This window comes from Nesoenas mayeri (assembly GCF_963082525.1).
Source record: "Nesoenas mayeri genome assembly, chromosome: 1".
Taxonomy (NCBI): domain Eukaryota; kingdom Metazoa; phylum Chordata; class Aves; order Columbiformes; family Columbidae; genus Nesoenas; species Nesoenas mayeri.
The window spans coordinates 46,270,691-46,297,990 of NC_137541.1; the positions used below are offsets into that span (position 1 = coordinate 46,270,691).

The window sequence follows — 27,300 nt, forward strand, 5'->3', positions numbered from 1 at the left end:
TTGCTTGCCCCTCCTGTAAGCAGTTTTGCCAGGTATGTGGAAATTAAAGCTCAAACAGTAGTAGATAAAATTGGATAGACTGCTTGAGGCAGTTACTCTCGCCCCTTACACTGTACCTGAGGCATTCTTCCCGTGACTCTGACAGAGTGCTGCCTGCACCAGGGATGAGAAATGAGCTCATGTATCTCCTGAACAACTTCAGCTTTCAGTCTGGTGTGTTAAGATCCACCCCAGTTTCAGCGTGGCTCAAAACTGTGGTCATTTAGGAGCAGCTTCATGGGCTGTTTGGTCATGAGGTGGCAAATTCTGTCACAGGGTGGGGTGAATGGTTGAGGATGAGAGTAGTCCTTCAGCCATCTGATTTTAATCCTTTACCATATGTGACTTGAAGTCCTTAGATGCCCTCTACTGCCATATACCAGAATTAACAGATGGCCCTGTGTAACCAAATTGAGATTTGCTGAAGTTTATTATTATCTCTCTCTCTTTCTAAATGAATGGAGGAGGGGAAATAATAACCATAATTATTACAAAATATGCAAAGCCTTTATAAAGTGTGAGTTTGGGCTAGACATCTTTTCTGACTTTCAGTGCCATTGCCCTGTATTTCAAAATTTTAACACTATTTTTAGCATTCTCTTCAGAGCTCACTTCTCTGATAAATTATCCCTCTGGGAATAAATTTGATCCAGAAAGATGCCTGAGGCACAGCAGATTTTTCCACGGCATTTCAGGCCACATCATGCTAGATGGAAGGAAGCTGCAAAACCTGCTGCGGTGGATCAGTCTGTTCTGGGAAGGAACTGAAAGATGCTTTTAGCTATTGGATGCATTGTTTGCATAAGACAGAACAGCAGGCAAGAATCTATATCTAAAATGGAACAAGAATGAAACTTCTGTCTCACGTTTGTCTGTGTTCTGACAGGTTTTTTGTGCTGGCAGGCACAAAGCAATCTCAAGTCAAACAGAACTAATCTTGGAGAGGATCGCTCCACAGGCTCTAGGAACTGAGTGTTTCAGTGGTGCTTGAGCTTTAGCTGTGCTGGTTGTATCAACTCTTTGTCCCTTCTATAAGGAAAACACAGCAAAACAATCGCACCTGTAATTCCCCAGCCCAGGTTCCTAGCACTGGTTTGACTGAGTGGGTTTGGTCCAAATGAAATTAGCAGCCACATTTTGTGTACGTTTTTAAACATGCTTAATCTTCTCTGAGGCCAGTCTATTACTGTTCGTTTTACTCTAGGTGGTTGCTGGTGATGTTGCAGATCGAAGCAGGTATGGCAGCCAGGAGCAGGAGCTTTCCAGTGGAACACATCACAATGGGGATCTCCTCCAAGTAAGTGAAGGGGGACATGTACAGAGGACGTGCCGGAGGGCCTCTGTCAGGCTAATAAAAACACAGAACTTGGGTTCATTGAAGGAGTAAGCTTTCACACTGCTTTCTTTTCCCTCCAGCATGGTCCTTCACTTTCAGGCAACACTGGTCTAGAATATGCTACTTGCATTTTTTCAGGAGCTTTTGTAATTTTTGCAGAACATAATCTCAAACAGGAGTCCGTAGCAAAATCTTGTTGTGAATGGGGGCTTTGTTCTGCGAGAGTATTTCTGAGAATCCCTGTCTCTTTGTTTGCTGTTGCATAAAAGGCTGAAATATGAATTTGTTCATATGCTTTTGTTTTCAGCGTGTTCATTCCTTCAGAACCGCCCCCTTTCTCCAAGAAATACATGAAGCTCTTCAGGTACTCCGGGCAGGTGGTCTATATATTGTTATGGTGGCAAACCTGTGAAGCTGTACCAATTTATACCACCCAACAGTGTGGTCCATTGCATATATTTTCACTAGATCCATATTTTCTGATTTCTTAGTGTTCTTTCAGTGGCCTTTTTCTTTTTTCTATCAATCATGGAGCGGAATCCTGTGTCCAGAGAATGTGAATAACAGCTGTTTCCACTCAATTTGCATTTATACACTTAACACTTCAAAATAGATTATTTCTAGAAGCTTTCACAATCTAGTCAAAATTTGTGCTTAGTCAGGGGTACTAGTGAGATGCTAATGAAATCCCTTTGGACTGGCTGATGCAGCAACAGTGAAATTCCCCAGACAAGACTGATTGGTTACGCTTCTGACAGTTATACTTCAACAATCAATTGAAGTAGATCTTTTAATCTCTTTGGGCATTTTCAGAATCAGTTCCTTTGGCTGCTCTAAGGGGGTAAGACTATGCCAGGTAAGGACATTAACTGTTTAAAATCTGTGCTCAGATAGTAGTGTATTTCTAGCAAAATTAATTTATCATATGAATGCAGCTGAAAAGGAAAAAAAAAACCAGCGACCCAAAACAACTCCTGGCAGGCTATTTAAGGTGAAAAGCTTATTTACCAGTGTCACGCATCTTTAAATAAATAAACCCCTTATGTCCTAACTGAAAAACAGCTTTTTGTTTTTATACCACTATTTCCTTTTGTTGACATTTCACTAGCCCTGAAACGGAAACACAGCATTTTTATTTAGTAATGCCTAATAGAAGATTTTAAGAATTATGTCCAATTATCGTTTTTTTCTCCAGAAAACTCTGAAAGCCTTTCACCTCATTGTTTTGCCAAATGCCTCAACTTGAACCGTTTCTTTAGATTTCTTTGATCCCCTGAAGGCTGCGAATTACAGAACATTGACATTTAGTGACCTTTGGTACAGTTCATTTACTCCAATGTGGACTGTTGAAGAAGATGCTTTCTCCTAAATCCAGATTTTGTTTGAAGTTACAGAAATACACTTTCTTGTCTGCATATTTCATTTTGTTTATCCAGAAGAAAAAATCCTTTTATTTTTCCAGGAGTCTCAACTGGGGCATCTCTGAAGTGGGCTGGACAATCTTGATGACTCAAGTTATTTAGAGAGAACAGTAATTATCCATGTGAGTTGCTGGTTTTGCATGTCTCGATAAGCCTGTACCAGACTCATTCAGACTTAGCAGTCAGAACAAAGACAATCTGAGCTCTGTTTCTCTAAAAATGATGTGAGTCCCAACTACCTGATTTCAGAGGATATGCTTGTATTTCTAAATAAAAAAAGTCCCTGATGCCAAGAGGATTTGCTTATAGTCACACTAGCTGAGGCTAGTTCCCTGGAGAGCAGACTCCTATATTCACGTCCCACAGTACTCCTTGGACTCTTTCTGGCACCCCTGTGGACCCAGCAAGTAATTCTGATTTTTTGGTGTATCTTTCAGTCTGAAGTATCTGAAATTATGTGAAACTGTACTGCAGCCTGTGAGAATGGTGCTTTCCCAGCATGAAGGTGAGGAGATGTGGTAATGTTTGGGGGTGCACAGCCAGTTCAAGCAGTTCAGAACAGCACATAAAGTTAAACAAGATGTGATCTTGGGAGTAGCGCTTGGTGTGAACTCCCCCTGCAGGGGTGTGCTTCACAGAGGGCAAGGTGGAACAGGGGGAAGTAACAACAGGTGTAGGGATCAGCAGCCAAAGCTTGAGCTTGCTCCCCAGCCTGCAGCAGTAACAACATGCTCAGAGGGACCTCGAGTATCAGTTTGCTGCTGGGGACCACCTGCCTGAGGTATTTCTTCTGATGCTTCACTCTTAAAAAAAATATAAGGCTTCTTATGTATCACTGCCACGAAGTCATGAGTTAAATTCTTGGTCATACTGAAGCAAAACACTCACCTGGTTCCAGTGACTTGGGGTGGCTAAGCCCTCTGTAGGTACTAACCACAGCAGCTCTCCATCAGGACTGCCACTGCTCTTCTCTTCACAGGCCACTGTGTCACCTTTCAGCCTTACCTGTGGCATCTTTGGGCTCATTTCAAATCTTTATACCAAATATGGCTGCATAAAGTCAATGAACTGCAACATACGCGGCCAACATATATCATGCTTGTTTTAGTCGATTTGAACATACAAACACATGCTCTAGAAAGGGAATTCTCTGCCATTTTTCTTGTATCTGCTTATGGTGAAGTTACCATGAATTTTGTTTGCACTGTGCCTTTACTCTGGATAGGAAATCCTTTTTCTTAATCTAATGCTAAAAAAAAAAACCTTCCCCATAACTAATGCCAGGATTTCAACTGTACGAAAAACGGTGTTGGGGAAATGGAGTTTTATAAAGATATGAGGTATTATTGGAAAATAACAGGCAAACACATTGTGCTGGTTTGATTGAAAATGAGTTAATTTTCTTCATGCAGTTAGAAACCTTTCTTTTTCATAACTAGCATGGTTGTTGTTTGAGTTTAATTTGAGAACAAAAAGATAACACCCTGTGACAGAGTTATGTTTTTAATTGCTCTGGTCTGAGAGCCAGGGACATTCTGAGTGCTCTGCCCACAGGTGTGAGGCAGCGAGGAAGGGGGGCATGGGTGGGGCAGAGCTTGACTGACATCCAGATTGATCAGTAAGAGTATTCCATCCCACTAGCATCATGATTCATATTTAAGGAGAGTCTGGATCTTCCAGGTGGCTCTTTTGTTCTGTGTTGGAGCCAGGACAGAGACCTGTGCAGCGAAGTTCTGTTTGGGACTTTCTGTATTTCAGTCTTTTGCCGTCCCACCCTTTGCAGAGGCCTCTGGGCCTTTCTGCCTTTTTCTCTCTTCTCTCTCTGGGACCGGCTGTTCAGGACCAAGTGCTGCTTCCTGGGACCGGCTGCGTGGTGCAGACAGAGTTTGTGAGGAATTGCATTATCTTTTTATTTTATATTCTATTTCCACTTTATTAGTAGTAGTAGTATATTAGTGTTATTTTGTTACTTTATTAAACTGTGTTTATCTCAATCTACAAGTTTCTCTGTTCCCTTTCAATTCTCTCCCCTGTTCAGGGGACACGGGGGAGTGGGCAAGCGGCTATCATTGTTATATTGCTAGCTTGGGTTAAACCACAACACACATATTTAAACCAGTCAAGATTAAAAACTACAAAATAATAAAAAATATGAAAAGGGATGTGAACCTTTATGCTACGGTATACTGACTAATTGTTAAGTAATTAGGCATCAAGGACCATTTTTTCCTGGCATTACTTTATTATTTAATTGAAGTCCGCCGTGCGTCGTAAAAGCAGAAGGTGAAGATCACTGCTGCAGCACAGCTCTGATCCATTATAACTCCTACAGGTAGATGGTGACTTCAGAAAAATGCTACTTAGCTTATGATTTGTTTAAACCAATATAACATAAATTTGAATAATGAGAAAGACTAGTGCTATTTAACAAAATAACAATCTTTACGTGAACTATAGAGCTCTGTTTTATTAGCATTAGTGAGTAGGAAATACATGTTTCTACAGTAGGGTCATGCTTTAATAGTTTCATCTTTTATTTAAGTTAATTTTAATTCTAAATAATAATGGCTTAATGCAGTAGCCTAATTTAACAGTCACTTTTTGCTGGTCACATGAATTTCCTGTGGAACTTGCATGGCTAAACTTGTATTAGTTTTGGCAGAAGAGATGCTAAAAAATAGCTCTTCCAGTTTTTTTTTTTTTCCTATGGTATCTCATATTTTGCTGGTACGGAGGTTCTTTTGCCGAGGAATTGAAAACTTCAGTAGCAGTCAAAACTGACCTTGTTGAAATAGTAACCTGCCTCTGACCCAAGACTGGTTTTTATCTTGACAAGCAGTAAAGCTGAATATAAGCACAACTGTTTTCTGCATTTATTACTTGTTTTTTTTCAGAAAGAGTAGTTGGCAAAGTTTCTTGGTTCTATTTGCCATTCCAACCTCTTGCAGTGCCTCTAGGTGACGAAAAACTTCGTGATACTTTGATTATAACTTTTCACCTACACTATGACACTTGATAAAGTGGTACTCCAGGCCATAAGCTTTTACTTCTCCAGAAGACACACAATGCAAAACTGCTGACCAAACATGCTGCTTGGTTCACGTAGCTTCCATGGAACTCCTGTCTTCTGGTGTGCAGTGTCTGAACAGCTGTAGTTATAAACAGTAGAACTAACATTCTGTGTAAATTGTCTTTAAATTTTCAGATAACTCTGTGCAAGTTACCCAGTAAATGATCATTTATTGTGTTCATTTTTCTAGAAGTACCTAGAGGTAACAGTGGGGATCATAAGCTCGTTAGAAGAAGTGTTATATAGATACATAAAATTAGTTACTATTTTATTTCTCCTGTGACTACACACTGACTGAAACAATAAAATAACAGCTTAAGTATTATCATTTAGCACTGCAGGGTTGATTAAATATAAGGAGATTAAAATCCTATACACAATTTATCCGATATTAGGAATTAAATGTGTGAATTACTCTATACAGAAAACAGAATTTCTACATATGGACCACATGCTATTGAAGGGTAGCAGAAAGAGCATAAATGTTTTTATCTTAATTTTTAGTGTTTTTCTTTTATATATATGCTCTCTTGAACTGGGAAAAAAAAAAAGACTGCTTTCATTTGCTCTGATACAGGCATGTGAATCTCAGCTAGCCTTCATCCTCCCTTCTTAGATGAGAAGGAAAAAGCACCTCCAGAGAACAATAACTGCCTTGTGTAGGTACTTTTTTTGCATCAATTGACTGTAAATGGAGCCAACAAAAATTAACTCAGGCTTAGATGTCTAATTAGTAGCTCTGTCAATCTTAGAGATGAATCCAACTGTTATGTATTCTAGGTACACAATTTGTCTGACATTTATTCTAGTTACTGGTGGGATTTAAGTAAATGTTATCCTAGTGTAGTATTAAAACAAAATACACATCCTGTATGGCAGAAGAGGAATGCAGTCTACATCTGCCTGGTCTCTTCATTATCTAACTTTGTACTAGTTTTAAGGATGGAATGAGCATGTGAGAAATTATAGCAGAGCAGATGCTAAATTTCACAAAGACTGGAATAACTGAGAAATGTAGCGTTGGCTTTAAACACCAATTACTACTATGACTTAGAGCTGCAGCAGTGATTTATTCTGGTACAGCAGAATTCAGACATGGTAGCTGAAATTCAGACCTATTACAACAGCAAAGGGACAAGAAGGGAGGTTTCCTATAGGACTGAATAACCAGAGGGGTGGGAAGGGGTGGATGGATAACTGCTCCTGCCATTGTTTTCATGAGGAACTGAAGCACAAAGATGTGACACCTGTGACGTGGGTGTATTTGGCAGTTGAGTCCCATTACTGCTCCACTGTTGGCTCAGGGTTTTCCAAAACTGAGAAGCTAGGGCTTTTTTTTTGTTTAAGCGTGAACGCAGATCTTGACTACACATTACAAAAGTCAAATCAGTCAAAGCAAACAGATAAGTCCTGCAAAAGAACCCCTGGCTCTTTGAATCCAGTCACTTGTACACCTGCTAGGAAGTTCCTTTTTCTCAAGTTCTCACAAATTTAATTAAATAGCAGCTAATGCATTTCTTTCGCAGTGTTAAATTTGATGATACAGTTAAGTACTCTCAAGTTTCAGGCAAATCCAGTTGTGTTATTGTGCAAGATTGCCTCCTGGTGGTAGTACCAAGAATCTTCAGAACAACATATTATACATGGAGAAAAGGCAAAAAACCTGTTTTAAAAGCATGCTTCCTTTAAAGTTCAGGTCTACCTAGAAGTGAAAGAACTTTCTTTTCACTAGGACATCATGATAAATTGAACTGCAATTTAACTGGTCTGAATTGAGGACAAACTTTTTGACATCTGACTGAAACAGAGTTTTCTAATGGTGTGCTAGCAAAGCCTGAGAAAACTTTTAGTGAGACATTAAAAAAAGGACATAATCGCTAAGATGTACCCAACTGTGTATTATCCACAACAATGAGCCTAATAAGGTCTGAAACACATAGAAACTACTAGATACAAAGCAAATGGCAAAATGCCTAAAATTGGATACAAGAACACAAGAGCAGAACTAACATTCAGTGAATTCTATGCAACTAAAGTTTTTGATTACAAGGAACAAGAGCAACAGAAAACAGAAACCCCAAACTAACTTTCAGATGGATTATTCTTTTGCGTAGAAGTGGGACAAGAATCAAATGGATGGACTTCGGAGCTTTTTAGTAAAGAGAAACAGATAAAGAGCTTTATGTAGTTGTTCAAGACCTAGAAAATCAGGACAGCTCAAAATTACGGTGAAAATAAGATTTTAATTAGATTACTTGGGAGAAAGATTTAGTATAACTGAACATAGAAAGATTGAGAGTGGCACTGTAACACAGGGAAAGATTTTAGAATACCGATTTTATGCATTAACACAATAATAAAATGGCAGAGAGTATGTGTAGTGACCATGTTTTAGACTCAGTTTCCAGTAACTGGTCAGAAGCAGAAGTACTTTAAAGACAGCAGTCCAGCACACCATAGATTTTTAGCCCTCAAAATGCCTGAAATGCATCAAAAAATGTTTGGGAACCATTGAAAAATCTAACATTTCTTCGGTGATTGTGGATGCTTAGTCATAAATGGGGAATGACAGGCAGAAATAGACAAATGTGAGACGGCTTCCGTAAAGCAAAATGTCTTAACAGTATTAGGCAGCGATAAGCAAAAGTATTGGGGAGGAGAGAGGAGGAAAATAATTGAAAGTTTAAATTAATCCAAGAATATATTTTCTTACACTGGAAAAGTGAAAAATTAGGTCTCAGCTTTCCAAATATAGAGGGAGCTCAGCTTTATGCAGTGGAGCATAACAAAACACTAAACATGAGATGTAAACTTCTCACTTATGGACGCGTGTCAGTACCAGGCACCATGAATTGATTAAAATACTAAAATTTATTGTACTACAAATTACTAAAATCTATTTTTAAAAGTTATACTCCAGGCAGAAAAAGAAATTATTTGCATGCAATTGAACTTGCAGAATACGCAGCGATCCTTTTCACAGGCACAACAGACATCCCTTCATGGTAGCAGCATGTTTGTTATCAAACAAGCAACACATCGTAGAACACGGAGCCAAGAATCACTTGGCTGGGGTGGGCTTAAACACGGACTCAGATATCTTGCAAGCGTAACAGGGAGAATATACAAAACGATTTTCATGCTCTGCCATGATAAACCATTATCGGCTAACTGGTATTTGGATTTAAAAACTTTAAAAAATAATACCGAGATACTTAGACTAGCTTTATGTAAATTTTTCCACAGGCATTTAAAGGTGGAAATGTTACACGTATCCAACATTGCCTTTTTCATTATTAAAGAAAATTCAAGGAAAACAAAAGTTATTCAGTATCAACTTTAGAAAAGTGTTCTTTATACTAAAAAAGGATTAGAGACTTTATATGGTTTATATGCATAGATAATACATGCTGGCAAAATTACACTAGACTAACAGAAGAAAGAAGAACCTTCCTATCTCATCCAAGTTGCTTTGGAAAGGAAGTACAATCAAAATGTATGACATATATGGGATAATTATTTTCTGATTATTTATAAGGATCTGCTATGAAGACTTAATGAAGTCACTGGGATCTCTGCAGAGGCACCCACACTAGCCCTTTCTATCCGAGGGCTTATGCCTAAAACTGTTGACTGGAGTAAAGAATCTTATTTTCCCAAGAAAGAAAATTCTAGATGACATAGAATATGTAATAGCAGAAACATTTAAGCACTACAACATGCTAAATCTATGAAGTAAAATCAACAGAAATCTCTTTAATTTGAAGCATTTTATATGATAAATGGCCAGTCCTTCCCTGTAGGTAAACTAAAAAGAGCTGGGAGTCTTCACCAGTTACCTTGCTGAAGCAGAGAACTCCTGAGCTATGGCTATTCTGATTTATGCACAAACATGGTATCCTCACTGAATGGGAGCTGGGGTAGGGTTAAAAAAAACCAAACCTATGAACCACGAATGCATACAGAAGTTATCTCAGATATTCAGGAATCCTGGGTGATGTAGAAGAGCAAGTTATGACACCTTAGAAGATGAAATTTAACCAAATTGGCCAGTTCTCAGTACATGACAACAGCCTTAAAGACAATCACTTGGCTGATGTAGAATTAAACATGGAATCAGGTATCTTACAAATGTAATAGAAAAACCAAAACTATTTCACCATGTTAATAAATACCTCATATACTTTTCATCAATACTATTTCATTACTACCTCGGTATTCAAGCTCACCTGCATTTCAGTCACTAGATTTCTAAAAAAATTATCCCTCAAAATAACACCAAACTCCAATGTGTCTGGTTCCAGACTTCCCATTTTGACACAACACTTCTATGCATTTACTTTACCAATGATAAGCCTCTGAGTTTAATGTGAGCACTTCATCACCTGTTCCATCCAGTTCTGAGACTAGCACATTCGCTGACCAGTCATGTACAATACCCTTCACTGAATCCTTGTTGCATTACTGCAGTTTTGTTGTTTTTTTCCGTCAACTAGTTGAAGTAGAATAGTCAAGTTAAGCATGTTTTCATTATAGCATTCACACAAAATTGCCAAACATGTCAACTTTCTGTAATTTTTATTTCCAATGAAGATTAATAGCAAAGTGCTGCTGAAGAAGAAGTTATCTTAATTATCGGTCTTTAGGAGGATTAGGATTCTTGCGTCTTCTATGATACCTAGAAGAAAAGAAGGTTGCAGTGAACGCAAGCTTTGGACAGTCTTTGATTTTCTGGATATTTCTGCCCCTGTGACTGATCTGAGGTTATACAAGTCAGCAAAACACAAGATACATCAGCACAACCCATCACCACTCATTAGATGTCGTCTCTGTTGTTCATGTAGTTACATAACGCTACTCATTTCTACTGCTGCATCTACTACAAGAACACAATAATCCAATCAGCTTTACAGCTGAATAGGTACAGAGGCTGCTGTTCTTAATCCTTTGTGCAACGTTAATTTTACTACATGGATGGCTTTTCCTATGGCTTGAATATTGCTACAGAACAAAGAGACATTATGTTCAAAGGAATTATGCCAGACTGTACATTAAATAGCATAATATTCTGCAGACAAACCCCAAATTATTAATGACAAAAATGATCCCTACTTTCCTCTTAATTACCCACCCTAAACCACGGAAGATCCTGTTTGATGCTCGTGAAAGTGACAGCTACCCTTTGGCCATCCACAGAAAGTTCTACCATTTCATTTGTCTATTCCCAAAACACAATTTAAAAGTTTTCTGTGGCCAAAAAAAAGTAAACAAAATTCTACCTGTATCAAGTCTCCATAGCTATAAAATTAGCAGCTACCAAAAGGTGTAGTAACACAGACTGGAAAGGAGTAATACAAACTAGAATACCATGTTTTTTGTCTTAGCATATCTGGACATATATAGTTCCTCTTTAAGCTCAGTCATGTATTTTTGCACCTCTCCTCCTCCTCGCTTTCTGAGTACAAGGCACGCTGCAGTGCACCCTTCACCATTTCAAATGAAAAACCTCTACTGTTCTTAAGTCTGAGAATCATCCCATGAAGTTTTTCTTGAAAAGTTGTTAAGGAAATGACAGTGCATGTTTCCAAGCTGCATTTGGTTATATCCATTGAGGGTATTTTATATACTAGATTCTCTTATGCAACTTTAATAAATCACTTTAACCAGCAGCTAACATAGATGGCACGAGAAACTTCTACTCTGTGACATATCTGAAAAAGTTGCAAAGGCTACCAAAGGAGCAGCATTAAAAAGCTTATGAAATAGTCTTCCATTTACACAACACTGCATTGAAGATTTGAAGTAGTACTCCATGTGCTAACAGTATCTTGTCTCACATGACTTATCCTAGGTTAAATCTAGTAATAAAATTATTCCTGTACTTCCCTTTACCTCCAAAAGGAGCAAATATTGAACAGAAAATACTTACTGTCCCACGGGATACCAGCGATGTTTCGTTGTGTAAAACATTTTGCTGAGCTCTTCAATTGTAGGACCTCTACTGTTCTTTAGTTCTTTTTCATTCAATCTCGATTTCAAAACTTGATCAAGGTTTTCTTCTGTATTATTCACTGGATCTGGCCGTGGTATGGGCTGTAAAAACAGTAGTGTATATATTTCCTTTTTCTGCCCTTTTTTTTTTTCTAGGAAAATAAAGCCAAGCTACATAGATAGCATTACAATTTACTCTTAACAGCTGAAACCGAAGAAATACAGAATACCTGTAATTGCAACGGCTGCTTACTGCCTGCCCCAGAGCAGATGTCTAGAAACATCTAATTACCCCAAGTGCTACAGCTGATCAACCTACCCCTAAAATCAGCACTGCTGTCATCATTATTGTTGATCTCATCCTTACAATTCACTAGCTGAAGCATAAGCTTCAGTTCTGCTAATACAAAAGCATTCATTTTTATTTCGATATTTATTCAGTTACAATCATCATTGCTAGAAAAGCTTTTAAATGATTTTTACCTTGCAGAAGAATGTCACTTCCTCATTGTGCATCTGTAAGACCTGAAACCTAACTACTAGCACCATTACAAATATTTTTCCTTGTTTTAGTCTTTAACACCCATTTTTTCCTGAGACATGGAACTGATAAATTCAAAAGTACTGATCTGTAACCTGCAGGCAAGGAGTGCTAAAATGGTTTAAGTTTTCAATGGAGGATTTTCACATTGGGTACTTCAGCAACATAGCTACCATCTGCTGTATTTTACTAGCACGTGAGTACTGGAAATTGAAATAAAAAGTGTGCACTAGAAAAGTTTATCTAGACTTAGGTTTCACCAGTGTTAAGAACACACTGAAAGTACTACTGATAGATAAAAACTTAGTATTTGAAGTAGTTTGTGGTGTTTATGAACCCAGAGTGCTGCATGGAATTTAAAGCCTGAGTTGAAAACATTCAGCAGCAGCACTTCTTTATATCCTCTTGCCCATGCTGCAACATCTGTACACAGCAGGATGTGTAAGCTATAACCTGCATTCCAAACATCCTCTGAGGAGCACACTCATGGACAGACACCAGTTCTCCCTGTAGTGCACAAATATTTGAGTGCCTCATATAATTCTTTTGGAGTTACCATATTCTGTGATATCTGAGCATTTCTTACTCTGCAACTTTCCCTCAATTCAACTAAGAATAAGGTCCTCCTCATGGCAGCAACCACATTCATCCTTCGCTCACTTCATGGACATGCTGATCTTGTAATAAAAAGTACCTCACTATTTTAAATTTTAAAAAGATCCCCTAAAGACCCAAAATTATTAATTACTTATGCTTTTACATGAATAAGAAATAGAAATGTATATATTTGGACATACTTTTGTGTGCTCATATGGAATCTCAAGTGAAGGGTGGTAGCAGACAATTGTCTTCAAATCCGATGTGACTGCAAGTTCCACTTTGCTATAAAAATAAAAACTTATAAATACATATCTTAACATTTTCAGAAATGCTGAGCAACTGAACGGCCCAAGTCCCAAAGAAAACCAGTTCTGACCCTGCATTTATGAATTCTTAAGGATCTTCTATAAAATAAGGGCCACAAATCAAAAGTGGTTTTTTTTTCCTCTCAGCCATCTTCAGTTTTTGTTGTTGTTGTTTTTGTGGTTTTTTGTTTGTTTGTTTTTTTAAGAGGGAAAAAAAGGCTAAAATAAAGTATTAAAGACAGCTGGAAATATGAGTTGGGAAAAAACATTTAACACTTTGAATAGTTACACATAAACCAGTAAGACCATATAGGGATAATGATCATCAGTGATATGTAGGACAACATGCCTTCATAAGAAGTATGGCATCTACAAAAGAAAGCATAGGAAACAAAGCTTTGTGTGGGGTTCCAACTTTTATATTTGGTAAAAGATGATGAGCATGATGAACAAAAAGTCCTACTGAGAGGTTCCTCGAGGGAATATGACTTCTCTCACCTTCCTTCCCCTTCCCATGACATGTTAGCTTACTAAAACCTTGTATGACACAAATAGTGTGTTTTGCACTATATCTGTGTCATCTTTTCCGGTTTCTATGCAAGTTTCCCATGCAGCAGCACAAAAATACCTGGACTTTGTCTTAACAAGAAGCATCAATGAAAATGACTGTTCTTAGCTGCTTTTGCTCTTCCACAAACAAAACTGCAGGAGTACTGCAGTCATCACCATGTTTAAAGTGAGTCCTGCATGATTTTTCATTACACTTATTTTTTGAAATGTTAACTTCACAATCGTTGTGACTGGAAACAGTAATTGAGTTAAAATTACTACCTGTATCCAAAACTGGCAGAAGATGTGTTTGCTACCATTATATGGCAACTTCACGACAGAGAAAGTAGCCCTGAAATAAACATCACATGAAAATACTACACATCAAAGCACATTCAAGTACCAGTTGTAATCTTCAGGGAGAACTGAGTATGTAGATTTATGGCAAACATGATACACAGCTCCATCTGAAAAAAAAAAAAAAAAAGTAAAGAACACTAATGTAAAACCAAACATTAAATAATGTTTACATTTTCATTCTGTTCTAAGTCTTAATCAGGGATTATAATCACACTCAGTTTTAGATTAACAAAGTCCAAATAATGCCTGAATAGAAGTTTACTTTACTACACAGATTACTAGTGCAACCAAAAATACAGTATCTAGGTAGCTATGGCCTACATTTACCTTCCCAATTGTATTGTTATCCCAAGAAAAATCACAGAATGAACAAACTACCTAGAGATTTCACCATTAGATCACAATTTTTATACATGCAAAGAACATTTACCATATGACTTACAGGGAAGAAGATAATTTCATAGTGAAAACCAAATTTGTACCTTGCTAGCGACTGCTGCATGAGTTACAGAAAACACAAACCCGTAATATATTGGTTGCTGTAACACTAGAGAACCTTACCCCTCTCCCCACGTTCCTGTTGCTCCAAGGAAAGTAACCACAAGAATTACAAGTAGTAGTAAAGACATTCATAATTTGAAACGAGAGGCTCTGAGTAGATACATAGAGAAATGTGTTGCTCGTGAGAGCTGCCAACCAGTGGGACTGGGGCCCAGGCAGGTTTGCAGTCTGTCCTCAGAGGTTTCAAAGGCCCAGCTGGACAAAGCCCTGAGCGAACTGGTGTGATTGCAGAGCTGAGCCTGCTTTGAGCAGGAGCTTGGACCACAGGCCACCCAAAATGCCTTCCCACTGAGCCTTTCCCCCAATTCTATTCTCATTATTTCATAGAATCACTTAAGTTGAAAAAACCTTTAAGATCATCGAGTCCAACCGTAAACCTAATGTAAGGTGTTAAACAGTAACAGTCCCTTATATAGGAATCATAGGCATCTTGCCTTCCACAACCATGTAGGTACGCATGCCTAAAAAAGGCCTGGGAGGTGCCTGTAGTTATTTTTACTGGCAAACCCCTTCCTTTACTGCCAGAACCTGACACAAATCCACATATAAGTTTCTGAGTCCAGTGAGGCTTCTTTTACCACTACACTTTAAGATCTGAATTACAATCACAAGAACTAAGTTTCAGCATGTTCTGAGCCTTCTGTTTTCAAATAAGTCATATAAACTTTTCAACTTTTTTCTAACATGTTAGTTTATTTAGACCATTTTTAGTTTTAATACAAATGTGATTCTTCTTGGCTGTTCATAATGGAGGGAGAGTGCATTTAGTGTATCACAACTGGAAAAGCTGAAAGAACCAAGAGGAAACTTATATGCAGCTGTTTTCCTCTCAGAAATATTTTAGATGTAAAATTCTTAAATTTAAATACAGATACAGCTAAAATTTTTAAATATATATTTTAGACATAGAATTCTTAAATACAGAATTTCTGTTAGCACTTCCATGCTTCAGTTGTTCCAATTAAACCATTCTTAGTGATTAAGAAGTTGAGTTATGATAAAATATGAATGTAAATAGTCCACATTTCTTCCTAAGATTTTTTCCCCTCCTTGCCCACTAACTTCTAAAATGTCACATGTCCATTATATTTTCTCAGTTTCTGTCTTTTCTACCACCTCCTCTACATCTTCCTATTAACATCTAAAACATGACAAAACTGTTTTTACTTGTTCTTGGTTTGTGTTAAGTAATGAGATTTTACTGTAGCCTTTTCTCACCACTGTTTGTAAGTCTGAAAAAATAAATTCAAATATAATCAGTGGTAAGAGGGGTGGTGTTTACAAGCTAAGCGTCATATGTGGACCACAGAAGTTTTAAAAGAAAAAAAAAAACACAACAAATCAAGATATCCTTTAATTATTAGCAGAGAACATGGAATATCAGACTTGATTCTGTTCATCTAAGAGGAAAGAAGCTCTCGAGAACAAATTTCAATATAGGACTTTTAGAATTTCATCACTACTCACTCTGCAGCGGGGCCTGCTTACAGGTTGCTGCTGAACGCATCCAAAAGAACGCGGACCACGCGGTTCTCAGTGATGTTGCCATGCTGAGCAAAGAGTGGAAACCAGTCCTGGACAGGATGGAACTCGAACAGAAACTGTATCCTTTTTTTTTTCTGCAGAACACCCTCTGAAAGAAGCCCATTTCATAACTGTTCAGGGTAAAAAAGACTGACAGCTTAACTTCTTGAATATCTTAAGGATAAATAAAGTTTGTGCAGTGCATTCTTCATTATTTGTCAGTTGTTTAGAAGTCCTCATTATTTAAGATACTGGCACCTACCCCAGAAATAGTCAAATGGGGTACAAGACTTTATTTACTGAGAGGTACACCACTAACTTTAAAAACAGTTTCTAAGCTTGTGTCTTCTCACAGTTTTTCTGCTGGTACTTACCCACATAAGTTTTACATCCTTCCTTCTGCACACCCCACAGAATTATTCCTGAAACATGTTTTTCTTGTTCACAATATAACTATCACCACCCAGTACAATAATAGATGTACTTATAAATAACACTTGCTGTAGTTAACAAACTGTCTAGATGCAGTTAGTTTCATCCATCTCAAAAGCAATACACCTAAAAGCTACAAAACACCATTTATAATACCTTAAATATAACTCCAAATTTCACAGAACCAGAAAGATACGTATAAAGATCTTAATTTTTCACTGTTTACAGGGGAAAAAAAAAAAAAGTTTTGATGAGAAACTTATAATGATGCTTAAAAAAATCATAACTGGAGACAGTTTAAAAACATGGTCATAAATTAAAAAAAGAGACTTATTTAAAACTATTTCATATCTAGTGCTTCATAACATCACCAGAAATGTGCATTTTTCAATTTCAACACATAATTTCATAATTGTATTTCCCTGTGACAAGTGCTGCTGAAGAGAACACTAACATGGCTTGTACAGAGCTGCTTTTATATATATGTAAAAGACTTGCTTTTATGTATGTATATAACATATATATTTTATATTTATATTTATATTCTATTTATAAAATAGCTGCTTTTATATATAATTTGCATTTGAAAGCTCATTGACAAAAAAGGCATGAGGAACACAGCAGATCCAGACTGCCCTGCCAAAGTACAGGGTCCAAGCACTGTCCCATTCTCGGCCTCGCCTCCAGGACCACTACAGTTTAGCTGGGGACATTCCCTGAGGCTGCACACAGGAAAACCTTAAAGGTCTGTCAGCAACAAGCAGGAATACAAAACCTGAGACTTCTATTGTTAATAAAAACGGATCTGCAGGCTCTTTAAAAAAAAACAAAAAACAAAAAACAAACAAACCGAACAACAACAACAAAAACCAAAAGGAGTGCTAAATGCAGCAATTTAACATCTCTGAAACTACATTAACTCTCTTCCTCTGGCCCATTTTGGAGGCCCAGCTTGCTGCTCCCCTGCATCAGCCGGACACGTGTCGTCATTAGCTACAAAAACGAGAAGGCTCTGAGAAGACCTTATTGAGGCTTTTCGGTACTTAAAAGGGGCCTATAAGAAAAATGGGGACAGACTTTTTAGCAGGGCCTGTTGCAACAGGACAAGGGGTGACGGTTTTAAACCAAAGAAGGGGAGATTCGGGACAGACATGAGGAAGAAATTTTTTACAATGAGGGTGGTGAAGCACTGGCACAGGTTGCCCAGAGAGGTGGTAGATGCCCCATCCCTGCAGACATTCCAGGCCAGGCTGGACGGGGCTCTGAGCAACCTGATCTAATTGAAGATGTCCCTGCTCATTGTAGGGGGTTGGACTAGATGAGCTTTGAAGGTCCCTCCCAACCCAAACCGATCTGTGACTACGGAGATGAGGGGCAGAAGCGCTGCACAGCGCGACCCTCAGGCGAAGCAGCGCTGTCCCTGCGGGCCGGCCCGCCGACGCGACCACCTTCCCGGCGCAAAGCGCAACAGCCGAACGCGGTAACCACAGCCCGAGGGAACCGCGACCGCCCGCCGGCCTATTTCCCGCCGGCCGCGGCGGCTCAGCAGGTACCTGTGCGGCGGCCGCTGTCGCGTCCTCTCAGCAGCCCGCCAACGGTCACAGCACCGGAAACGACACCAACTGTCCTTCCGGTTCCGGGGCGGCTCGCCCCGCGGCACGCCGGGAGCTGCAGTTCGGGCGGGCCGGCGGGAGGGACCTGTCTGGGGTCGACAATTGGAAGGGAAATTTCTAATGTTACCGGTTATTTCATAAACTGGTGAGCACCGCCTGCTTGCCTTCCAGGTTAAATAACACATCAGCTCCCTCTGTTCAGCCTGCGAAACCTCCGTGGTACCTGTAACACCTTTTCATGAGCAAGGCCTGACTTTTATGTACATGAAACAGCACATGAGGAGGATGGAGCCAGGCTCCTCTCGCTGACAACCAATGGTAGGACAAGGGGCAGTGGGTATAAACTGGAACACAGGAGGTTCCACTTAAATATGAGAAGAAACTTCTTCTCAGTGAGGGTGCCAGAGCACTGGAACAGGCTGCCCAGGCAGGTTGTGGAGTCCCCTTCTCTGGAGACATTCAAAACCCGCCTGGACACCTTCCTGTGTAACCTCATCTAGGTGTTCCTGCTCCGGCAGGGGGGTTGGACTAGATGATCTTTCGAGGTCCCTTCCAGTCCCTGACATTCTGTGATTCTGTGATCTCAAATATTTAAGGCACGCAGAAAGTCACCTGAACGCCCCAGGTGTGCTGCTGCTCTGGGGCTGCCTGCTTTGCTTCTTTTGGAGACCAAGTCACAAAATGCTTCAAAGACAGTGTTATATTTACACAATATTGATAAATATAAGAAGTAGAGACAAAAATCAGCTGTCTCACCTGCTGTTCTAGCATCTGCAATGGCTCCAATACCATGAGCTTTCACGCACCCATGAAGCATCTCTACATCACATCAGCCAGCTGTGTCTGCTGCTTTCACAGAATTGCTCTTTTGGAGAGTCCTGGCTAATGCAACCTCTTCCACATGTCTTCAAACCACTGCGTCTTTTCTGGTTGTTGGCTGTGGTACAGCAACTTCACACAGTCGGTGGTGGAAGCCTCACAATTTCAGCAACGTCTCACTTTGTTCTGTAGCTGCAGAGTTGTAGTTATGCTGATAACTTCCAGAAGTATAGCCAGAAATCACTAGTTAAGAACTGATTGTTTCCATTAGCAGTGGCAAAGGTTTCTCTTTGGATGGTGACAAAGCTGGTGAGGTGCCTGGAGCACAAGTCTGATGAGGAGCGGCTGAGAGAACTGGGGCTGTTTAGCCTGAAGAAAAGGAGGCTGAGGGGAGACCTTATTGCTGTCTGCAACTACCTGAAAGGAGGTTGTAACATGGAGGGGGTTGGTCTGCCAAGCAACAAGAGACAGGACAAGAGGCAATGGCCTCAAGTTGTGCCAACGGAGGCTCAGATTGGATATTAGGAAAAAAATTCTTCACAGAAAGGGTTGTCAGGCTGCCCAGGGAAGTGTGGAGTCACCATCCCTGGAGGTGTTTAAAAGGCATTTAGATGAGGTTCTTAGGGACATGGTTTAGTGCTAGGGTTAGGTTATGGTTGGACTTGATGATCCTGAGGGTCTCTTCCAACCAAAATGATTCTATGATCCCATGATGTTTTTCCCAACAGTTGAAGACGAAAGACATCCAATCTGAGCCTTCTTGCAATATTAGATTCAGTAAGCCATGGAGAGAGGGAGCAGAGATGGGCCAAAATCTCCATACTACTTGGAGAGATGTAACCAAGGTGGAAGATCACATCCCTGCTACAGGATTCCTTCACCTTTGTGGAGATCAGTTCTCTCCATTATTCCCATCAAGTTTCTGCGTGCAGCTGGTCTGGGCTCAAGTCCCAAACAGAGGCAACACAGTTCTATGTATCTTCTGCTGTATCAGATCATCATTCCCACAAGTAATTCCTTGTACTAGGATGAGGGCCGCCTTTGGGTGAAGAATAGCCTTTTGAAGCTGAATACAAACAAGAGGGGTTATACTGATGGACAAAGAAAACACATTGAGGATTTTAAGCTCAAGGACAGTATTGACAAAAATAAATAAATGGTTATAAACTATCTGAAGCAAATGCAGTCTGGAATTTAAAATAATTTAAGGATTGAGCTTCAGGAATATGTTGTCCACAGGCACAGTGGGGGTGAACAGAGTTACTTCAAAGTGGCTCTTGCCAAGTTAATGACCAGGAGCAGATTGTGACAAGGAGGGGACTGCTGCTCAGGATTCTTGCCTTTCTCCTGGACAGCCGCAGTGCGACACACCTGGATGCGAATGCACCTTGCCGTGGTCCCTGAGCATAGAACGCTGCCACGTGTGCTCCGTCTGTGTCTGTGTGTGAATTTGTGGCACAAGGACATTCTACTTTCCTAGGAAATATGAAGTAAAATTAAGGCTTCTCTGATTTATCTTGAAGGTGCTCATGACCTAGTCGTCAGACCTTCTATAAAAGATTACCTAAACTCAGTGGTGATGATGACTGTGGTTGACACCTCTGATTCTTAGATGCCTTCTCAAAAGGATTTTGTTCATCCATGCAGGAGACAAAAATCCTTTGCTGTCCAGTGGATACCTTGAAATTAACTCCACAGCTGGACACCACTGCAAATCACACCCACTTCTTTCCCCACTATAAGATAGGCTTTTGTTTGTTTGTTTTAACTTCTCTATATTGAGCAGCATCTATTAGAAAAATTGATTTTTGAAAATGTCTTGCTAGCCCCTTAGAAAAATATGCTCTCCATAAAAAATACTACATCTTGATATACTCGAGTATATTAGTCATCATTGCAATATAAGCCTTCTGTGATGCTCCTACATTATTGTTTCTTATAACGATTTACTTGCTTTTATCGAGCCTTTTTTTTTTTACTTTTCAGTGCCATATGTATTTTCTGAGAATTGCATACAGACACATACTCACAGGTTTGTGCACTCTCTCTCCTCAGACACAAGTTTGAAAGAGCAGAGTTTCTGATGTTACTGATGAATGTGACGAACAAGTCTTCTAACGGTGGGATTTTATAAGCTGGTGGTATTCAGTTGTCAACAGCTAAAGAGCTGATTCATCAATGAGATTGTAATAAACAGCAAAAGATCTTGAATTCAAGTTGGGTGTTTGTTTTTTTTTTTCAAATAAATGTTGCAGCACATGCTGGCCTGTACTCTTTGTTTTCAATTGTTGTATTTTTTTCCACATACCAAATACTACGTGGTTCTCTGTGGGGAATTTCTGATCCAGACAGGGGGCAGCCACCTGGAGGATTACAGGTATCTGTTGCCTAGTGGTACCATGTATTTAGTCCACTTTCATATCATTCTGATGCAATATCACTTGTAGGGTTCATCAGAAATAGTTAGCAATTTTCTATCCCTTGCAAGAACTCGCTGGGAACGCCTGACAGCCCTCTGGAATCTTGGTTCACAAAACAGCCTTCACTAGATTTTTTAGACTCCTTGGTTTTATACCCTCATTGCATAATTAGTTTTAAATTAGAGGTAACATGTGGGTATTTCTATAATGATCTTGTTCTGGAAATGTGTGCTTTTAAAGCATCACTGTAATAGCAGATTTTTTAACTTAAATCCTGGTTCTGAAAGGTTGCAATTGAAGTTACTACAGAACTTTATTTTCTTTTTCTTTAAAAAAAAAAAACCCAAAACCCTAAAGCACATTCCCTGTTAAGTTTCCAGGCTATTTTTAGAAAATTTCTATAATAAGATTTTTTTTTAGGAGAGAGTAGATGAGGTCTATCCCCTCCCTGACACATAATGTTCTGCGAGACTATTATTAGAAGCGTGGTCTGATGGATTACAACTTTCTGGTAGGGAGAGGGGAATTGCTTCAGGACAGCTCAGAAGCGTGACGATAAACTTCTCCAGCAGGTCTGGGGATAGGGTTATTAATAACTGCCAGCGGCCGTGCTTGCTTCAGCAGGTTGTAGACAACGGAGAGGAGAATCGCTCACTCTGTACAGGTTCAACGGAAGGAGATTGTTCTCTCTACTAATGGCGGGGATACTGTGGAGGCACCAGTGGTGAGAAGTTGCAGACCTCTGGGACTTCATGTCTTTGAAGACCTGGAAAGTTGTGTTTCCAGGTTGCTCTCTTCTGAAGAAAAACCATCATTTGTTCTTACTCAAGCAGTCAGTTACAAACTTCTCTGGGAAATATTCTAACTGATGAAACAGTTGCTCTATAGTTAGGCAATAAATGCCATGTAGTAATGAAAGCAGGACTACGTTGGTTGGCTTTGTTTAAGAATAAATCTATAAATCAGAGCTGGCATCTGGATTGGCATGGCTTTTGAGTAAGCAGTTGCACACCCACACACTCCTCCCTCCCCTCACTGGAAATGGAAGATTTGGACTTGACTGTTCTAGCTCTTTTGCTGCAGTGGCATATTTATGAAATGTTTTCTTAGTAAAATCATTCAGGCTGCTCATTAGCAAAATGAATATAATAAACATTGCTTTTTTTTCATAGAAGCCAATGTTTCAAAACCTTCAAGGACTAAGCATTTGGTTGCCTTTGTTTCCTTTAAATCTGGAGTAGAAAAGGTACTATACAATCAGACCTAGAAGTGGAACTGAATTTGTGAATGGATAGGTTTGTTTTATTGCAAATGTGGTGTTTTAACAATGGAGATGGACAAGCCTTCAATCCTGAAATAACATATCTTAATCTTTGTGAGGTCACTCTATAAATTCAGGGTACAAATTTCTAATGAGACGTAGTTTAGTTATGGTCTTAATTTTCAAGTCTCCTCAAGTTATGCTGTAGCCAGACAGTTTTCTGTGTTTTAAGCAATAAGTAAAGACCTAGAGTAAATGCCAATGCTTCTGTCAACAGGCAATCATCATTCTCTAGATCTCATGCCATCCGGTCATCTGTCCATTCAGTCACTTGTGAGGAATCATGACGCAACTCTAAATAACAGACGACAAAACTGAAGTGCCTGTGTTGGTCATACACAGCCTAAATAATTTGTGTTCTTGTCGATTACTGTAGTTGAAGTAAGCAATATTATGCATGTATTCAAGCAGACACTTAATGAAAAAAAATAAAAATTGATTTGCTACAGCAAATGCTCCTACTCATAGCATCCCATTCTGATGTTCTAAGTTGGTAAACGATATAACTGGTGGGGTTTTTTTCTTCTCTCAGTACAGTTTCAGGCAGTACTGCCAGTTAAGATCATTCAGAAAGTGACCAGTGACTCTTACAATTAGTGCTAAGTGAAAAACACTGCACTTCTGTGCCTCAGTTTCCCCATTTGTACATAGGGATAATAACAACTCTTGTGAAATACTCTGGGATTTACTGAAGAATATTTTTAATATAAAATCTAGGTATTTCTGTGAGACTTCATTCTGTATGTGTGCATGCATCCTTTTTTTTGCTGCTGAACAGACTTTCTGCCATACTTGACTAAGATAGAAAAATGCTTTTATGCAAAATAATGAATCTAGGGTTTGAAATAGAGTTGTAATTGCAGTAAGACTTTTTTAAGATTGCAACGTGGGGTAGGAGGAGGAGGAAGTGAGATTAGTCAGCCACAGACCCAGCTGGTCTGGATGCACACACTCAGTGAGCAACTCAATGACAGCAAAAGCTGTCACAGGAAGACAGTCAGCAGCTGTGTTGAATCGGTCTGTGAGTATTAATTGCATAATTGCATTTGTTTACCTTTTCTGTCGACAGTGATATTATAGAGTACTTTGTTGGTGAGTAAGGTGGTTGCTTAACTTTGTTCTCAGAACTGCTGTAATCTCAGTGACAATGTGATGGTTACAGATTTGCGGGAAGGAGAATCGTGCTCTCCATCCTGGCTTCCACATTGTTGTGGTGGGGCAAGGTCAGCTCAGCCAGCAGAACAAGTCACTACTGTGGGAAGGGGTAATCCTCAAACTGAGCTAAAAATAACCTCCATACCCCGATAGATATATCGCAATGGAGGGAGGGGATCAGGAACATAGGGCAGAGTGCAGGGAAAAGGAGCAGGGGCTCAGTGCTGCCTGCAGCTTCTCCAAAAGGTTAAGAGGCATACAGAATTGGGTTAATGACTCATGGATAGTAAAAAGGGCAATTCAGCTCCCACTTCTGTCGCTTGCCTTTTGTTGTCTCTGATGCTTGCTGGAGCCCACTGTAAGCTGAACCAATTCATCATTCTAGCAGAAGACCAGACCAAGTGGCTGTTTTTCTGCCAAATTAGTGCATTGCATTAGCTCAGCAGAATCTCACAAGCCCCGGCAGTGAACGGTGGGGGAAATGCTGTGCGTGAGGAAGGAGGGTGAAAGGAGTGAGATGGGAAGGGGAAGTAAGAAGGCCTCATTTTGACAGATTGACTCAGCTGTCTGGTATAACTTGACCTCAAATATGTGGCTTCACACCATCCTTAATGCAATGAACTATAGAAAGTCCCTTTCTCACATGCTCAGGTATGGGGTCACATCCTACACAGCTGCATGACCGCTTATGGTTCACATCAGCTCACTTCTCACCCAGAAACTCTTCCCACTTTTGATCAGCTCATCTTCAGTGAGATCACGACGTAAGCTGAGGGAGCAGCGATGTGTGGCAGAGGAGGAGGGCAGGAGCCTTCATTAGCAGCAACACAGATACAAAGTGGTGTAATCCTGACAGGAAACTACACCCTAAATAGGCACTGAGGAGGCAAGCCTGGGTGGAGCTGGGCTGCAGGAATGATCTCTGATTTAAATGGGGACTAAAGGTGACACCCGTCTTACTGAAACACCAATATGAATGTTGCTTTATAAAAGCCAACCAGCAGCAACTGTAACATGGCAAGATTGCTTTTCCAAAATGAACCCGCATTTTCAGGTGCTCTGAACTTGGAAGCAAAGCACCGTGGAGCAGCAAGGGCAGCACCGCTCCCTCTGGGCAGGGTACCCAGGAGCCGCAGGCACCCCAAGGCAAGCCCATTGCTGAGGTGCAGCCCCACTGCACCAGAGGTGGGTGAGCAGAGCAGAGTGATCACTGCAATGAGTTCTGCAGATAGTCCGGGGGTCACTGGGCAGGAGATGATAATGGGCTGGGAGCGAGGCTGGTGCAGGAACCCCTGACACTCAGGAAGGACTGAACACTCAAGCCCAGCGGAGGATGAGGTTTGAGGGCCCCACTGGGGCCATCACAGCAGTTAAGGTCTATTTGTACACTCAGTGCCCCGACACAAAACTGTGGAGTCAAACTGGCATCTGACAAAGCCTTGACTGATCTAAGGGCAGCACAGCCATCCAATTTATCATCACACATCTAACAAAATACAGGCATAAAATAATTCCAGATTTCTTCACATTCTGCCTGAGGTGCAGTGTTTATTTCAGGATATTAAGGGAACAAACAGCCAGCAATTGCCAGTGCTAAGAAAGCATCAGACAGAACTCCAGGCAATGGGTCTAATGAAAAATTTCAATTTAATTTAAACAAAAATATCAATCTAAATGACTGCCAAACACATAGCATCTTAATCCTTCAACCTAGCAAAAGAAAAATACCTGATTGAGTCAGGGAGGGCAGCTGTCTGAATGAGGATCCTGACTTCATTAAGCGCAGTACTTGGGATGAAAGCAGAATGTTTTTTTTCCATCAAACCTTTATTTTACAAAAGAAAAAAAAAACAAAGATTGCTGAAACACTCTGCAAGTTTTGACAAACTACACATGTAGCACTGTGGAAAGCTAGATTTTTAGATCTACTTTCTCCCCTTCCCTTCCCTGCCCTGCCCTGCCCTGCCCTGCCCTGCCCTGCCCTTCCCCCTTTCCCTTTCCCTCTCCCTCTCCCTCTCCCTCTCCCTCTCCCTCTCTCCTCCCCTTTCTGTGCCCCCTCCCATGCCCTCCAATAAGAGAATGACTTAGGGGAACAACCAGCACTTTTGTAGATGTGACAACAGTAAAACATGTTGTTGTTCACTGCCATATCCTGAGCAAGTGTACTTCAAAAGCCTCTTCCTGAAAGGAGCCAGAAAGAGGGATGTCATGAAATCTGCGCCTTTCCCAGGACATGGCAGGCCAGTTGTTGAGCAATGAAAAATATTAAAACCTAACAGCTTGCCAGACTGACTTGCTGCAGCTTCAGATTGAAGCAAGATTCCTGCTCTCCAATACTTGAAAGGGGACACAGAATGCAACGTTCATAAGCATTTTTTTGAGCCAACTATGCTCTGCTCTGTTGTTGCATCTCACAGACACAGGGCAAGGTTCCAGCACTTTCAAGAACCTGAATGACACTTTAGTTGCCTTGGGCCTAAAAGCATCTTTCAGCACATGTTTTCTTCCACTTAAGCCAGTCCTTTAATGGCCAGTATTCTTGAAGAAGGATAAAAGCAAAAAAAAACCCAACAAACAAACAAACAGAACAGTAGAAGAAGGCATAAACAAAGAAAAATAAGTAATTCTGCAAGCAGTGTAACAAAATACATTGGTTTCCAATTATTTCGGTCTTGAGATGGCCCAGTGGAGATTCCTTGATGTCTAATGAAGTGTTAGAGTCATGGAGTCTTTATCTCAGTGGGATTTAAAGCAACATTTTTTTTCCATCTTCCTACTTTCATAAAACTCACAAGGAATTAATATATTTCACAAAGAATTGCTTCACCTCTCCAGCTGTATCTTCATATTTGTTTGGTGCTGGCAAGCACACATAAGGGTTACTCGCATAGGAGAGAAGGGTGAAAAAGGATCATTTGGTGTAGGGTCCATTTCTGGTCTTGGTCCCTAAACTGCCTATTGTATTATGTGACATTGACATAACATGGAGACAACAATTTTAAAAATAACCTAAATATTTTCATTCCTTCTACATATGTCAGCATACTTCCTAAATCAAAATGAAGGCTCCTGGTGCTTACTGGGTATCATAGCAACATGATTACAAATATTTTCAGTTATTTAGGAAGTTTCAAGATTATATTAATGTTAATTTCCTCTTTTCACTAACATTCTGTCCTGATTTTTTTCTCCTGACTCTCTATGCAAAGTTCACTGTAAACCCATTCCTCAAAAGCAATTAGA

The 27,300-nt window shown here is 39.9% G+C and overlaps 1 protein-coding gene across 4 annotated transcripts; it reads right to left on the bottom strand.

Moving 5' to 3' along the window:
* Positions 1–10,427: 10,427 nt before the first annotated feature.
* On the bottom strand, positions 10,428–18,330 carry MRPL42 (mitochondrial ribosomal protein L42). Of its 4 annotated transcripts, XM_080357605.1 has the most exons (7): positions 18,283–18,330; positions 16,886–16,947; positions 16,241–16,406; positions 14,256–14,319; positions 13,196–13,280; positions 11,796–11,959; positions 10,428–10,544 (listed from the first exon to the last, which is right to left on the bottom strand). In XM_080357605.1, the coding sequence occupies exons 3-7, from the start codon at positions 16,320–16,322 to the stop codon at positions 10,499–10,501; spliced, it is 441 nt and encodes a 146-aa protein (XP_080213731.1). In that variant the 5' UTR covers positions 16,323–16,406; positions 16,886–16,947; positions 18,283–18,330; the 3' UTR covers positions 10,428–10,498. The 4 variants fall into 4 exon arrangements, with proteins under 4 accessions (XP_080213731.1, XP_080213732.1, XP_080213730.1 ...); XM_080357606.1 differs by lacking the exon at positions 16,886–16,947 and having other exon boundaries at positions 18,283–18,327; XM_080357604.1 differs by lacking the exon at positions 16,886–16,947 and having other exon boundaries at positions 16,241–16,428; positions 18,283–18,316.
* Between the last annotated feature and the right edge of the window lie 8,970 nt (positions 18,331–27,300).